The sequence below is a fragment of the Rhinatrema bivittatum genome, chromosome 7 (genome assembly GCF_901001135.1).
Source record: "Rhinatrema bivittatum chromosome 7, aRhiBiv1.1, whole genome shotgun sequence".
Taxonomy (NCBI): Eukaryota; Metazoa; Chordata; class Amphibia; order Gymnophiona; family Rhinatrematidae; genus Rhinatrema; species Rhinatrema bivittatum.
Genome location: NC_042621.1, coordinates 141131867 through 141149009, shown reverse-complemented (window position 1 = coordinate 141149009; position 17143 = coordinate 141131867). Strand labels below are relative to the sequence as shown.

General features: G+C 45.9%; 1 protein-coding gene across 4 annotated transcripts in view; it reads left to right on the top strand.

The window, feature by feature from the left end:
- The first annotated feature begins 2470 nt into the window (after positions 1 to 2470).
- USB1 (U6 snRNA biogenesis phosphodiesterase 1) overlaps positions 2471 to 17143 on the top strand; it is a 51863-nt gene continuing 37190 nt past the window's right edge. The window contains exons 1-2 of one of the 4 annotated variants that reach the window (XM_029609262.1): positions 2471 to 2542; positions 13048 to 13352. In XM_029609262.1, the coding sequence (XP_029465122.1) occupies positions 13192 to 13352 (161 nt within the window). In that variant the 5' untranslated portion in view covers positions 2471 to 2542; positions 13048 to 13191. Of the gene's footprint in view, positions 2543 to 2571; positions 3048 to 4227; positions 4525 to 13047; positions 13353 to 17143 lie in introns of those variants that run through there. The other 3 variants (XM_029609260.1, XM_029609261.1, XM_029609263.1) reach the window with 3 other exon arrangements.

Below are 17143 nucleotides of genomic sequence, written 5' to 3'. Positions count from 1 at the left end.
GCGGGCCGAAATCAAGATGGCCGACACTCCGAGTCCCCCCCGCCGGAATCGGTGGCAGGGAAAACGGGGTGGGGGGCAAGGCGCCCGCTGGAAACGGGCGCGGGGAAAACGGGTGGTGGGAGAGAGAAGGGGGGGCAAGGCGCCATCTTCCACCGGCAGCTGCACCAGTTCACGGGCCGAAGCAAGATGGCCGACACTCCCGCGCGAATCGGGAAGAGCTCCTCTGGCCCCCCCCCCCCCGATGCTGCTGCAAAACGCGGCGGCGCACGAATCTCCCGGAGGCGAACCCCCCGACGCGGCCCGGACGGTCCTTCGCCCCCCCCGGACCACAGGACGAGCAAAGCCCTCCCACGGGAGGCGCGCGCGCGCCGAGCCGCCTGCACGGCAGGCCGACCCGCGCGTCATGAGGATCAATCGCGGGAAGAAACAAACGGCAGAGAACCAAAAACAAATTTAAACAATGCCCCCCCGGCAAGCGGCCCCCCTCCCGTGAAACGAGACGGAGCCGCGAGGAATAGAGAGCCGGCAGGCAGAAAACCAAGAGCCACAAGGAACAGAAAACCCGCAGGCAGAAAACCACAAACCTTTTTTTTTTTTTTTACTTGCCGTTGTCCACAGTCCTGAAGCCCTGTTCCAGCGGGGGTGAGTGAACCGGGCTCCCCGGTGTCACCCCCGACGCTGCCACTAGACCAGCCGGGTCCTCGACCCTGGCAGCGGCCTCAACCGGGGGAGGGTAGTCCCCTCAGGACCTCTCAACCCCCCTGGGAGGCAGGCACCCGGGACTCCAGAATTAAAAACAAAACCCAATTTGGAATAAACACAACTAGGCCTAACCAAAAACTAGCCCAAAATCAAAACCTGACCAACCACCAGAAACAAGCAGGCCAGGCAGGGCTGTGACTGGAACTGCACCATCTACTGGAGACAGAGTAAGACTGAGGGGCTGTGACTGGCACAGGGGCATATATGGCTCCGCCCACAAGTTTTAGTCTGTCTCCATCTACTGGTGCGGAGTCACAACCCAGGTGTCCTGGACTCATCCTGGTACGTACAGGGAAATTAGCTTTACCCTGCAATGCAAAAAATCCCCATGCACCCAAGGCGCACTTTTTTAATCCATTAAATGTTATGCCTGCCCGGAGCAAGCATAAAGCCTTCCCCCGCATCAAAGGCTCAACTTAAAAACAAAAAAACCTGCTTTTCTGTGGTTCCTTCTACTTAGTATCTTCCTTTTTAGTACTGTCATGATACTAAGGAGGAATAACCACAGAAAGCAGCACCATGCAAAAACACAGTCGACATAAAAAAAAATTTGAGGGGCACACAATTTACATCTACAACATACATGCTCAGGGCCATATATATTCTGTGTGCGTATTGTGCCAGTAAATTAGCTGCTGCGGGATAAAATGGACGCTCATAAATTGAGCATCCCTTTTGGTAACCTGCACAGAGCTCCAATTGGTCCATTCATTGTCTCGTCAGTGAAATGACCAAGACCCTTTCAGAAGGCTGACCAAAAAGGGAATCGGTCCTTTCACTGACACATCAGTGATAAGGACCAATCGGGAACAGCCCTACTAGGGTGGGAAGGAAGTGCCGGCTAGGTTGTTGTGGACGCACAGCCACGTTTCATGGGTGCCTGATGCAGAGCGCTAGGGACGCACAAATTATCCATTGCACGACCCTTTAAGCGTGGCAGCTCATTTGTGTATTGCATCGAGCACCCAGGAGAGATGGATGTGCGCGCGTTCAAAAAATGTTGGACCATTTTAGACTAACTTTTTTATGCAAATGATATTGCAGTAGCCTGTTAGATTGCAAGCCTCCTGGGGACAGGGAAATACCTTCAGTACCGAAATGTCATCCACTATGAAGTGCCAAAAAGCAGAATATAAATAAAATAAATGTGACATGCTTTTTTATAGATAGGAGTGTTACTATTGAAGTGCTGCCAGTTAGTACTGTTTTGATAGGGGAGGTTTAGTATATTGTAATGCAGTTTATTCACGGCTCTCTGAGGGCCAACTCCACATCCAACGCATATTGCAATAGGGTTCCAAGTATCTTTTTTCAGGGTTTTCTAGTTGGCACCACAATAGTGCAAATAAATAATATACATGTTGCAAGTAATATTTTTACCTCAGAAGATTGTACTTTGCATGGCCTTTTCATATAAAATCAGTTATTTATAATTTTTAATGGTTGTGGGAAGGGCTGTGAGGGGATGGGGGAGGGCAATAGTGCAGGCGCTGTAAAATTAATCTGGTTGCCTAGCAACCTTGCTCCAGGCTTGGTGTCAAATATCACGAGACCCGGTTCTAAATCGCTTATGTGAGTGAAAGAAGGCAGGGGGGAATGGGGAACATTCATGCAAATTAGTGGAGAGGAGGTTTAGGCCAACTCCCCTTCCCCTCAAGTGTCCATTCTTGGACTGTGCAAAGGTTGGCAAACCTAAACCAGACCCCGAGCCTCCTGGAGTGAGGGGGCTCGGGCGGGCTGCACTTTCGGTTTCTCAGGAGCTCTGTAATGGGCTCTCACGGTGAGAGCCTGCGCCGGGCCCAGCCGGAGCGAGCACCTCAGACCTCGCTGCTGCCGCTTCCCGGGCCAAGTCAGGCGGGGGGCCCCGCTCTGTGTCTCGGGCCCGGAAGGGGGCGGCACCGCCTCCCGACTCCGCCCCCGCTTGCCCATCGCTGGCGTTTCCCAGAGAGGCACCGGCGGCCCGGCCTCCTCCTCGTTCGCGATTCGCGGAAGGGAACCCGACGCGGCCGCCGCGGCTTCCCTCCCCCCGGAAAGGAAGAGGAAGAAGCAGCCGCTCCCTGAGCGCCGAGCGGCGGCTCCGATTCCAGGCCGGGATTGGGTGGGGCGAGCAGGCCGCGGTGCAGCCGGGCAAGAGGGAGCTGGCAGGGCGCCGGGGCGGCGCGGCAGGTGAGGCGGCCTCGGACTCGCCTCTCCCCGGCTCCTCCTTCCCTGCAGCGAGTCGCGGCACTGCGGGAGGCTCCGGCCGGCCCTGGCGTCCCCGGCCTTTCCTCTACGACTTCCCCGAGGTGCGGGCGGCTTTGGTTTCCCGGGTTATCAGGCCGATACGGCGCGTCCGTGTCGGCTGCCGCTCAGAACGCGCGCATAGTCCTCACTCCCGGGCGGTGTTACACAATGCAAATGAGGGGTCGCGCTAAAAGGAGGCGCTAGGGACGATTACCGCCCCTTAGCACCTCTTTTGGCCCAGGAGAAGTGGCTCTCAGCTGGTTTGGAAAACGGACACTCCTAAAATTGAGCCCCCCTTTTCCTAACCTGACCTGCGGGCACATTGTTTTTTAAATTTTTTTAAATCCTTTTTTTTAACCTTTTGGTTCCTCCCACTTAATTAAGTTGGAGGATGTACAGAAAAACACGTTTTCAGGCCACTCACAAGCTGATACTGTAAAGTGCACTCTGCTGAGTGCACTGTTTTAACCGCAGTTGGACGCTCATTTTCCATGCGCGTCCACTACCCCTCTACAGTAAGGGGTTTAACGCATCCAACACCCCCCCCCCCCCAAAACTAATAGTGCTCATCAAATGCAAATGCATGTTGATGAGGTTATTAGTTATTCACCCAGGATACTGAAAAAAATGTGCAGCCAATCCGCACATTGTACGCTCAGAAATTAATGCCTGCCCTGAGCACCCGATAAAGTGTACAGAAAATACTGCTTTTCTGTATACCCTAGTAAGTCGGAGGAACCAAAATGTTAATAAAAACAAAAACGGATGCTCCTAAAATTTAGTATTGGTTTTCTGAACCTGCTGACAGCCACCTCTCCAGGGTTTCTGCTGCTAAGGAGGTGCTAGGGACATATTGTCCCTCCTTTTTAGCGTGACCATTTAAATACAGGATCGCACACCCAGGAGAGGTGGCTGGGCGTGCATTGGGAGAGCGTTTTCCCAAGGACCTTACAGAATCAGCCTGTCAGAAATTAATGCTTGCCCTTGGGCAGTTACTAATTTCTGAGCATAAAATGTGTGGATTGGCTGCACATTTTTTTTTTAATGGTATCCCAGGTGAATGACTAATAACCTCATCAACATGCATTTGCATGTGATAAGCACTATTAGTTTTGGGGGGGGGGGGTTAGTCGCGTGTTTTCGATGCGCTGAAACCCTTACTGTATAAGGGATAGTGGACACGTATCGAAAATGTGCGTCCAACAGCGGGGTAAGCAGTGTGCTCGGCTGAGCACCCTTTGCAGTATCGGCCTGTTTGTGCACTGGGCTCTGAGCCTCTGCCCTGCCTGCCTGGTTTGGGGTTTCTTACTGCCCCGCTCCCATCCCTCGGTGCATGTTACAGGTCTCTCGTGCCCTCAGGCAGGGAAAGGCACTCGAAAAGTAACCGGAGCCTGGGAGGAATGGGATGGTGCTCCTGCATCCTAAGGTCCACCTAGGCTGACTGACTTTCTTCTGCTGTTAATACCACAGACCTCACTTCATCTCTGCCTTTACCTTCCCTTCCTCAGGCTTAAAAACAAAACAAAAAACACACTTCAAGTAAGTTGTTTTTTTTTTTTGCCTCCACCACTTCACTCTTTCAGTTGAGTCTGGCCCCTTTGAATATCATATAAAAATCTCCTCATGATTCCTTTCCACTTCAAAGTACGTACTTCTGCTTGTGCATTTGCAACTTTTGAAGTATTTAGAGATCTCTATCATATTCTGCCTTTATCGCTCCTCCTCTAGGGTATGTATTTAGGTCCATAAGTTTCAATGCATCAGGCTTTTGGCACAGACTGTGTTTTTTATGGTAGCTCTTCTCTGGAGTCTCTCTATTCTGTTTATATTCATTTTGGAGGTACAGCCTCCAGAATAGACCCAGCGTGACAGGGGATTATACCGTGCATTTGAAAGAATTTGGAAAAAAGTTGGCTGGAGAGGCAAAAACTAATAATAAAAACTTTTAAAAATATATCTGAAGCAGAAAGCCTGCAAGGGTGTCAGTTGGACTGTTAATGATTGAGAGGTTAAACTTAAAGGATGCACTTAGCAAGATAAGGCCATCAAGGAAAGACTAAACAAATTCTTTGCTTTGATGTTTAGTGAAGAGGATATTGGGGGAGATACCCGTTCTGGAGACAGTTTTCAAGGGTGATGATTCAGATGAACTGAACTAAATTATGGTGAACCTGGAAGATGTGGTAGGCCAGATTGGCAAACTGAAAAGTAGTAAATTACCTGGACCGGATGGTATACACTCTAGGGTTCTGAAAAAACTTTAAAAAAATGAAATTTCAGACCTATGTCAATTAATTTGTAACCTATCATTAAATCATCCATTGCACCAGAAGAGTGGAAGGTGGCCACTGTAACCCCGATATTTAAAAAGGGCTCCAGGGGTGATCCGGGAAACTATAGACCAGTGAGCCTGACTTCAGTGCCAGGAAAAATCACGGAAACTGTTAGAAAAAATAAAATCACAGAACATTTAAATAGATATGGTTTAATGGGTCACAGCCAGCATGGATTTACCCAAGGGAAGTCTTGCCTTACAAATCTACATTTTTTTGAAATGGTGAATAAACATGTGGACAAAGGTGAACCGGTATATGTGGTGTATTTGGATTTTCAGAAGGCATTTGACAAAGTCCCTCATGAGAGGCTTCTAAGAAAACTAAAAAGTCATGGGATAGGAGATGATGTCCTTTTGTGGATTACAAATTGGTTAAAAGGAAACAGAGATCAGGATTATATGGTCTGTTTTTACGGTGGAAAAAGGCAAACAGTGGAGTGTCTCAGGGATCTATCTGTACTTGGACTATTGCTTTTTAATATATTTATAAATCTGAAAAGGGGTACGATGAATGAGGATCAAATTTGTGGATGTTGCAAAATTATGCAGAGTAGTTAAATCTCAAGCGGATTGTGATAAATTGCAGGAGGATCTTGTGAAACTGGAAGATTGGGATTCCAAATAGAAGATGAAATTTAATTTGGACAAGTGCAAGGTGATGCATATAGGGAAAAATAACCCATGCTGTAGTTATACAGTGTTAGGTTCTAGCTTAGGAGTTACTACCCCGGAAAAGAGATCTAGGTGTCATAGTGGGTAATACATTGAAATCTTCAGCCCAGTGTGCTGTGGTGATTAAAAAAAAAAAAAAAGCAAAAGGAATGTTAGGAATAATTAGGAAGGGAATGGCAAAACGGTGGATGTCATAATGCCTCTGTATCGCTCCATGGTGAGACTGCACCTTGAATACTGTATGCGATTCTGGTCGCTGCATCTCAAAAATAATATAGTTGCATTGGAGAAAGTTCAGAGAAGAGTGACCAAAATAAGGGGCATGGAATAGCTCCCCTGTGAGGAAAGACTAAAGAAGTTAGGGCTGTTCAGTTTGGAGAAGAAATGACTGAGGGGGGTGTGGATATGATAGAGGTATACAAAATCATGAAGGACTTATACAAGTTAATGTAAATCAGTTATTTACTCTCTCAGATAATAGAAGTACTTGGGGGCACTTCATGAGGTTAGCAAGTAGCTCATTTAGAATAAATCAAAGAAAATTCTTTTTCATTCATCGCATAGTTAAGCTGTGGAGTTCATTGCCAGAGGATGTGGTTGTGGCAGTTAGTGTAACTGAGTTTAAAAAAGGTTTGGATAAGTTCATAGAGGAAAAATGCATAAACTGGTTTTAATTAATAAGCAAGAGTAGCTTGAGATCTATTTAATGTTTGGGTACTTGCCAGGTACTTGTGACTTGGATTGGCCATGGTTGGAAACAGGATGCTGGGCTTTATGGACCCTTAGTCTGACGCGTTATGTCATATCTTATGTTCTTATGTTAACCTGCAGAGCCATGGTGGAGTTCATCCCTCCATGGCCCGAAGAAAAGAGGAGCCTGCGGTGCTGTGGTGGAGCTCATCCCGCTTGGCCTGAAGAGAACAGAAGGCCTTGTATGTATGCATCTGAGTCTGTGAGAGCTTATGTATGTGTGTGTTTCTGTGTGACAGCCTGTATGCATGTGTATGTCTTTGTGAAAGCTTGTGTATATGCATGTGTATGACTGTGTGAAAGCTTGTGTGTGGCTGTGTGAAAGCTTGTGTATATGCATGTGTGTGGCTGTGTGAAAGCTTGTGTGTGGCTGTGTGACAGCCTGTATGCTTGTGTGTGTCTGAAAGCTTGTGTGTTTGTGACTGTGTGAGAGCCTATGTACTTGTGTGTGCCCGTGTGCATGAGTGTTTGTCTGTGTGAGAGCCTTTGTATATGTGTGTGTGCACCTGTGAGAGCCTATGTATCATATAAAGGTTCTCAGGCATGTGCACACACACAGTGGGGTAGATTTTCAAACTTGTGCAAGCGCGTCCATGTGCACGCGCTACCCGGCACGCACACGTGACATTTGCCGCTGTGCCGGGAGCCTCTGACCCCGCCCCCGGACCTCCCCGCCTCGCCCCTTTTTGCAAGCCCCGGGACTTACATGCGTCTTCAGGCCTTTTGAAAATCCGGCCCCTTATGTATCTGGGGGAGAGAGAGTGTATATATGAGAGCAAAGGTCTGTATATGAGACAGGGAATATGTGAGAGAATCAGTGTGTTATTGTGTCTGAGAGAGGAGATACGTTTTGTGCAGCACTATCTCCCCGAATCCAAAAAAATCTCAGGGTGACTGGAAATCAAAAGATCTCAGGTATGGAGAGCAAAAGATGTTTTTAATCCTTATTAGTTTTAATGTTTTTGCTGTTTTGAAATATTTTATTGTTTTTTTGGGAAATTGAACATTTGTTAATTATTAGATTTTTTGAAATATTGTATTGGTGTTTGGGAAATTTTGGATATTTTATTAATTAACTGGTTTGAAATATTTATTCTTTTTATGTTTTTATATTTCTCGATTTTATTATTTAATGCTTATGAAGAATGATTATGGGGGTTTTTTTTTTCCATTGTTGCTCTGCATATAGAGGCTGGCTTGTGTGGTTCCAGTTCAGATTTTGTTTATACTTTACTTTCTGGACTCTTTGGGCCCTATTTACTAAGCATTTTTCACATAGACACAAAATAAGAGAGAATCTTTGTTTATTTATTTATTTAAAACTTTTTTATACCGACATTAATTTTCATGTCACATTGGTTTACAATTAACAGGGTAAAATAGAACCAGATTTAGAAGGAGAAAATAAAAGTTACATGTAACAGGGAGATGAAGGAACAAGTTGGGCGGAGTAGAGGAAAAAGCAGGGTCCAGTGGATTTAAGGAATGCAATTAAATAAGAGATTGGAGTAAGCGAAACTATGTACAATTGAGTATAACCAATATAAATAGCTTAGGTTTCTAGGTATTTGGCAGGAAGGCATGGGTGAGAAGAGGCCAGTTGGGAAAGCGAAGGATGAGAGTGTTAATTGTGTATAGGCCAACTTGAATAGCCAAGTTTTAGGGTTTTTTTTAAAGGTTTTTGTGCAGTATTCTTGGCGTAGTTCGGGTGGCATAGAGTTCCATAGAGTTGGTCCTGCTATGGAAAACACGTGTTCCTTGGTGGAGATGTGATGGGTGTGGGAGGGTGTAAACAGGGATCCTTTATAGGCAGCTCTGGTGGGTCTGTTGGAAATATGGTAAGGCAGGGAGTCATTAAGCCAATGTATATTCTGATTGTGTAGTGCTTTGTGGATAGTTCTGAGGGTTTTGTGTAGTATTCTGGAGGGGATCGGAAGCCAATGAAGATCTCTGAGGATTGGTGTGATGTGATCTGTTCTGCGGGATTTGGTGAGGATTCTAGCGGCTACATTTTGCAGCATATGGAGAGGTCTGATGGAAATAGCAGGGAGGCCTAAGAGGAGGGTGTTGCAGTAGTCAATTTTGCTAAATAAGGTGGCTTGGAGGACGGTTCGGAAGTCATTGTGATGGAGGAGGGAGTCTTAGTTTTTTAAGGACCTGCAGTTTGTAGAAGCAATCTTTAGTGGTGTTGATACATTTTTTAAAATTCAGATGGCTGTCAAAAATGACCCCTAAATCTCTGATGTGCTGTGGAAAAGGGGAGGGTTGATCAGAGGAGAGGGGGTTATGGTGGCTGGGGGAGATGAGAAGTAGCTCTGTTTTTGTAGTGTTTAGGGTGAGGTTAAGGTTAGTTAGGAGGCGGTTGATGGAGGAAAGGCAGTTTGGTAGGGTTTCCGTGATGAGGATGAGTATTTGGACCTCATCCGCATAGATATAGTATGTTAGACCGAGGTCAGCAAGGATTTGGAAAAGGGGTAGTAAGTAGACATTAAAGAGAGTGTGGGGAGAGGGAGGAACCTTGGGGCACCCCCCCAGGTTAGGTTAACAGGATTAAATTCTTGGCTGCCAATTTTGACCTCTCTTGATAACGTATTTACAAGGCTAACGAAGTACAAAAGAGAAACCTAAAGATACAATTTCCTGCCTTAAAGCTAAAAAAAAACAAAAAAAACAACCCTTTCCTCTTAACTTGTGTAACTCGAGCAAGATCAGCAAAAGTCCTAACGGATTTGCCATAAAAAAAGAGAAGAAAACTTTCTGAAGTAATTACACATTACATTACTCAAGTAAAAAGGAGTCCAACAAAATATACCCCTAATCCTAACTTTCAGTGTAGAATTTTTGAAATTGGTCAAGTTAGATTGAATTTCAATATTTGGGGAAAATCCAGAAGTTCTTATAGGAAGAAAATAAGTATTTACTGATGGCATTTGCTCAACCATAAATCCTAGTACCTCTTGAAAGTACGTCTTCAAAGTAAAAAAAAAAAAATAAATCTAAATTTCCCCTAAAAATTTTGGGAAATTCAAGAGACGCAGATTTAAGTGTCTCATATTATTTTCCAGAAATTCAACACATCTAGAAAGAGCGTTCTGGTCTTTCATAGCAGAAGCATTAAACTCCTGGTTAGATTTTACGGTATTCTCAACTTTGGAAATTTTTGAATTAGTTGAAATGATTTCCTCCTGTAATTCTAAAGATTTTTTTATGGTAATTTGATAAAAAAAGGTCCATCTTGGAGTTAAGAGATTTTAAAGACCTCCTGAATCTAGCCACCAGGTCCCAAATGGGCTCAAGTGTCACCACCTCTGGGCGCAATGGAATAAAAAAGGACTCGCCACTTTCAGTAATCTGAATTTCCCGGAATAGGCCAGCCGAGGAAGATCTCGCCCCCCCCCCCCCGGCTCCAAATTCAGCAAATCAGCCACAGTTGGAGCAAAGAGAACACTCTCTGCTGCCTCGCCACTGATCTCAAGCAAGGAAGATGGATCCTGCACAAGTGGTGGAGATCGAATGAGCGACCCCTCCACCGCGGGCATGCTCGGCACGTCATCGCTGTGCGACACAGCAGTGCTCACTTGAATACCTCATTGCACTAGAGGGGCTCATAGGCCTGGCCTCAGGGACACCTCATCTGCCAGAGTTTGTGGCTCTCCCATGCTGCGAAATTCATCAGGATCCTCGGCTCCCTGAAGAACTGCTGTGGAGGTCATGTAGGCAGTAATAACCTAAATAAATAAATAAAATAAACATTTCCAGCAGAGAAAAAGGTAAACAAGAAACAAAGGCCAGAGCAACAGGACAACACGACCTCTACTATTCTGCCATCTTGCCTCCTCCATTGAGAGTTTATTTTTAACTCTCCAGGAAGGAGTTTGCACTTTAGGTACCCACAATTCCCAGTGAGGAAGGGATTTTCAGAGGGAAGCTCTACAGTGCATGCTGTACCTGCCGGCCTGCAAGCAATGCCGAGAGTCTTAAAATTGTCCCCACCCCATGTATGATTCTATACTTTTTTTGCATTGCATATAAGCTGCCTAGCATGTCACTATTTCTCAAGCTTTCTTAGATTTTCATTTTATTTATTCCCATTAGGAGAGGTTCCTCTGTCGCAAATCTTAGTATCAAGTTCCAAAAGACAAATCTTTCATGACTCCTCTGTTATATCACTGATGAAAATATTGAACAGAACCTGCCCTAGGACTAAACTGAGGCATTCCTTATAACACATCTTCCTTCAACGTCAGCTCCATTTACCACTGCGCTCTGTTGTGTATTCCATAACCAGTTTCTAACCCATTCAATCATCTTGGGGCCCACCCCTAGGTTAGTCCGTTATTTTTATGAGAGGGACTGTGTCAGAAGTTTCACTGACATCTGAATATAATCACATCTAGTGCCCACCTGATCTAATGTGGTTGCCTAGTCAAAGAAATAGATCATATTTGTTTGACATAATCTCCTTTTGGTAAAGACTTGCTACCCTGGATCATGATCGAAGGATATATTCCTTGTTAGCTTTTTAAAATTGAAAAAGTTTTCTTATAGGATTCAGTTTTCTGTTTTTGCTATTCTAAACTCTTAATCATCAATTCTTCTTTTCTTTTTTGTGGTTTGAACAAGTATATTGGCTGGGGAGTGGTTAAGGTTGCTAGGTGGCGTTGTTCTCTTTCTTAATTCCCACAGACAAACAGAACATGTGTTAATGCTACACTTAGCTGATTTTCACATTTATTGTCCCAATAAATTGAGTATATGTAATAATCCAGGACTAATAAAAATTGCAATGCACATAAGAATAAGGTATAATGTAAACAAGGAAAAATAATACAAATGTAATAGAAAATAAGATACAAGAAAGTATATGTATAGAACAAGTAAATCAAAACTAGAAATATATATATTTACAGCGTAAAACTAAATCTGCTCACTTCCCTGAAGTTGTTTCATGAATCTCAGCAGTGGCGCGCCATGAACATCTTGTATTCCTGCCAGTACTGAAGTGTTGGTTTCATAAGATGGTTTATATAGAATATCTGTTCTTTGTCTGACTTTCCCTGCTAATACTCAGCCATCAACCATGCTGTGTACCTTTTTCTTGCACTTGCATTCCAGCCCTAGGGCAGAGGGGCCCTGCCAGTGTTGGCTTAAAAAGGTAGCTCAGTAAAGCAGATTTGCCGAGGGCCTCAGAGACTCACCACTAGCACACAAAATCTAGAGAAGACAGAGAGCTTAACAAAAAAGATAAGTCAAATCCTAAATATATATATTCACAATTTATACAGCTCAGTCAGTGGTTCGGTTCTTTAGGTGCCTAACTGGCCCTGCCCGTACAGCGGGGTTCTTCACATTTTCAGTCCCTGTCTAATACAGGGTAAATTGTTTCTTATTTTCATTTATGTCATACCTGCTTCCCTTCTATCTCTTCCTCCCAGCTCCAACCCAAGTGCAGCTAGTCTCTTACCCATAGGCAGCAGCTTCTACTCTCACCACCTAAGGCAGTTCCACTCCTGCTCAGACCCGGTTTCTGCACTCACCAGCAATAGTGGCTTCTTTCCTGGGTGCATGCTCTAAGTACTGAATGTCAGGCACTTGGGTGAGCTGGCTTCTGGGAGTTTTCCAGCCCTTGCAGTTCTGCAACCTCCCAAACCTGTTCGTACTTCTGTTGTCGACAGTGCCAGTAGATAAGGCTATTATGTCCATCTGGTCTGCTCAACTTTGTTCCTGTTCTCTTCCTTGTCCTCAAGTTCGCCATGGCAGTGGCAGCGATTCCTGGGCTCAGGGAGCAGCAGGTGCCAGGGCTAGTTTTTAGATACCTGTGAGACCTGGTGCCCATGGTCCTTCCCCCCTCTTTGAGAGATTCCAGTCCTCCAAAATCACTGTTCTCTCCAAAGAGTGAATGAACAGAGCTTTCAATGGAGTTGCCTGAAATTCTGAGCTCCCTTAGTATCAGGGCTTAATTTGTACACACAAAAGAAATTGAACTGGGGTGAGGGGTGATATGGTTAGGGCAAGGGCCTGGTGCAGGACCAGGGTTGGGTGTTAACTCTTTCTCTCCCTCTCTCACATATACTTACCCAAACACACTCTTCAATGTTAGAAGGTGGGAGGGGAACTGCTCTTTTTTTTTTTTATCTGAGACTGTATATTGAAATAAATGAACAACTAACAGTAACCAGTAAGTAACTTTGTACACAGATAGGAGCAGCTTGTCAGTCCATAAGGACCCAGTGATGTGAGAGATGAAGAAGGAAGCCAGGAAGAGTTGCCGTTTGCTTGATCTTGTCCCATTTGTTTCGTTGTAGTGTGTGAGAACCCAGTGTGAGCTGCCTGGCGTTCTCCCGAGGAGCAGAGAGATGGTGACACAGGTTATTGGACCGTGGATGAGTTCCTGCAGGGAAAACTGTTCTTGTCCTGCTGAGAGCCGTGTGTGACGAGACAGAGCACCTATGAGTGGTCAGGTCTTGGTGGGATACAGCAGCAGCAGCTGTTCGGAGGATGAAGCAAGTGCTCCACAGACCTCTGACTGCTATGAGGAAGAACAAGAGAAAAACACCTCAAGGTGTGAGGAAGCAGGGGCAGAGATCCTCCATGCTGCTCCTCCGTCGAGGTAGGTGTGAGCTTCATGGACAGGAGAGGTCTGGGGGCTGCCAGGATTTGCCCAGACAGAAAACCATGCTTCCTGTTAGGTGTGTAGCTATCCAGACCCTAAACCCAGAGGAGCAGAGAAATGTCCAGCAAAGTGATCGGGGGCTCTTGGGCTGCATCATGTCTGTTCAGATTTTTAAGAGGAGTGATTATAATGCTACATGGGTTATTTTTTTGTTTGTTTGGGTTTTTTTATTTCTAGTCTCCAACAGAAGCCAGCATGGAAGATATCATTGCAGATAAAAACTAAGAGCAAACTAAAAACAAACCATAGGAACATAGAATATTGTGGCAGATAAGGACCATTTGACCCATCTAGTCTGTCCAGTTTCCTTCCTGACATAATACCATAGAACCCACTCGATCTAGGACAGGGATTCCCAACCTTTCAGAAAACACGGACCCCCCTCCCCCAGCACACACGTCTCTAATTTTTGCATGCCCTAAAATAAATGATATGCACTCCAGAATCATTTGTAAAAGATAAAACTTTAATCTAAACTGAATACGTAGGGAGGGAAGTTCCAAAGTGAGGATTTAGGTTATTTGTTAATTGCTGCTTTAAGAAAATGCCCCATGTTGACTAGTAACTAGAATAAAAAGGCCCAAAGAAAAAAAATATAACTGTCAGCCCAGAGACAGAAAAACAGAGGCTGTGCAATAGTGTGAAAAAAGAATGGCATAAGAGTGCAGAGCGAATGTGAGATAAGAAGGTGCCAAGAAAGCTACAAGAACAAAAGAACTACTGAGTAAGCACAATATGTGATGTCTGAGAGAGGCATGAAGGAAAAGTACCAGCAAATGTAGGGCATGAGAGAGGGGAGGAGGGGCAAATTGTGCGAGCCATGTTTAACAGTGTATAAAATTCAAAATGGTGAGTAAACTGGCATTGCTCAGAAAGCAGTTTATTCTGTAAACCGGGCTCCGTTTACTCCCTTACGGAAACACAATCTTGTTTCCTTCGATTTCCGCTATCAACTTTTGTAAGTATGAAAAACAAACCTGCCGGCGATTATAGATCTCTAAGCTACTTAATAAATGCTGTTTTGAAACTGAAAGGCTGTTTCATCACTGGCTTTGTGCCCTCTCTGGGGAGGAAACCAGGCGGGGTAAGTTTCAAGGTTTCCACAAAAGCTATGTAAAAACTGAGGTTGAGGCCATTGCCCCTCCCACGCCAGCTGCAATGGGGAAAAGGAAGTAAGCTCAAAGACGTTCCAGGCTTGCAACTCGACCTGACCTGGTAGAGAATCAGCATCGGCACCAACAGACCTGCAATTTTCAAAAAGGGAAACTGCCCATGGAATTTCCTTTTGAAAACTTGGGCCCGTGGGGAAAAGCCCATACTTGGTTCTTGTGTACTTCTCATGCGCTTTGCAGCAAGTGCAGAGTACATGCACAAACGTATGCCCGAGGATTTTCGAATGAAATCCCTGCATGTACTTTCCCTCCCCCACCCCACAAGTAAAGGTCTGCACGCTGTTCATTTATACCCTCAGTGGCAGGGAGCAGCAGCTTTCAAAAGCACCTCTTCATCTTGCTTTTCCTTTTATGATTCTTACAAACACACAAAGAAAATAATAGTCACAAAATAATTTATATTTTGGGAAAAGCAAAACAATAGCCTGCTTTTCAGTGGGAAGAAGGCTAAGAAGATCTCCATGTCTGTGTCCCCTTAAATAACTTTTGTGTTTGTCACATCCAAACCTGGCTGTTGTCTCGTCAGCCCTCCTCCTTGATCCTTGGTGGTCCTCTCTCCCTTCTTCTCTCCAGGACCATGGTGACCCTCTCTCTCTACTTCTGTCCGGCATGATTCCTGGGGAATCTTCTCCTTCTGACCCCGGATAGTCTGCCATGCACGCTCACTCCCCGTAACCATGTCAGTCATGGATTCCATGTCTCCCTTTTTATCCTCCTCTTCTTCCTTCATTTTTGTCTTTCCTTCTCCCCTCTGTCTTCCCCTCATACTGTCAGCCCCAGACTTATTTCCTCCTTACTTTCTTTTCTGGTGCAGCTCTCCTCTCTCAGGCCAGTGGCAGAGCTTGTGGAGGTAGTGGGAAATGTTTCTCACTGCTGAGATAACCCAGCTTTCCCTGTACGTACCCGGATCAGTCCAGACCATGGGTTGAGCCCCCGTTCCAGCAGGTGGAGACAGACCAGAGTTCTGAGGCTTGCCCATATAAGGACGGAACCCACCCAGGAACCCTCAGTATTCGTCTGTCTCCAGCAGGTGGAACACCTCACCCTCGGTTCCCTGTTTAGCTTGCCCTATGGGTTCTTCTTCTTTCTTTTTCTTAAGGGCAAGCTCACGCAAGTACCTTTTTAGTTTGTTTTATTAAAAAAGATAATAAAAGTACTTATTACACTGAGAATTGTTTTCCTCTGACTGTATTAGGGTAGACAGTTTTGTCTCCCTCGCTCTTGGGGATCCTAGGGGGGCTTTGCCCCTCGATATTTATCAGCCTAGGTTCCCTTCCCGGTGACCTGTGTGGGTGATACTGGTGGTGCCAGTCCCTCTCCCCACTTATCTGCTGCTGAGCCCCAAGAGGTCCATTCCTCGGTTGAGCTTCAGGGACAAGTTTCATTCCCCTGACTCTGTGAGGCACTTAAACTTTTTCCACAGAGCTTTGTTTTTTTCTTCACACAGTTCTTTAAAAAAAATAAAAAAAAATAAATAAAGAACTAATAAATAATATTACAATTCTTAAGGTTTTTACCTTTAAGGCAGCAGTTTTATTATTTGAGGAGAGAGCGAGGTTCCCGCCTAACTCCTCTGGGGCTCCCAGCTCAGCTGTTTTTGCTTAATTACATCGCGGCTCCTGCTCTCATGCCGCGGCCATTGTGCTGCACTGCTTGTGGAGAGTCGGCCTCCCGGTTCTCCCGTGAAGGGGTTTGTTCTCGGTGCCTTTCAGGGGGTGAAGGTCCCTCTCTTGAATCGCCAGCATTTAAGCATCGGGGAAGGACTCCCCGTCGTGCTGCCAAGCCTTTTTCGTCGCAGAATTGCACGGCTGCGGCGGCCATCTTGGATTTTTCTCTCCCTGCTTCTCTGGATGCAGGGGACTCGAATTTTTCGCTTTTTGCGCCCGATTTGAGCCCGGTTCGCTCTCGGGGTGCTGGCTCTGACCCCCCCCCCCTCACCTTTTCAACCCCCCCCCCCCCCCCCCCCCCCCCCCGCGAAAAGTTCGGCCCGTACCCGTTTTTCATCTGATTTTGTACTTTTAATGTATGATTCTTATCTGGCCAGTCTGCAAAGGGATATGGACCCCCCTCCTATTGTTCCCTCCCCTCCAATTCCACCTAGGCCTTCCTCTGAGGAAGTTTTGGACCCTCAGGGCCCCGTTAGGGTTCGCGTGGTCCCGGGGGCCCCCCCTCCCACCGCGGACCCACACACCCCCCCCCCCTCCAGTGGACCCTCGCGATTTAGGGGATGATGAGGATTCTACTCCCCCTCCCCTAGAGGGTGATGATCCGCGTGTTCTGCGTTTATTTAGGCGGGAAGAATTGGAGCCTCTTATTCCCTTCGTTCTTCGAGAACTGGGAATTGACCCTCCCCCAGACGATTCTGTCTGTACAGCTATGACTCCAAACGCGGACCCGGTCCTGGCGGGACTTAGGGCCTTACCGCGTTCTTTTCCTTTTCATCCCATACACCGCTTGCTCCTCCTCAGGAAATGGGAGTCTCCTGAGTCTGGACTTCGTGTTGGGAGAGCTATGGATAAGCTATACCCTCTCCCTGAGGACTGCTTGGACATTTTA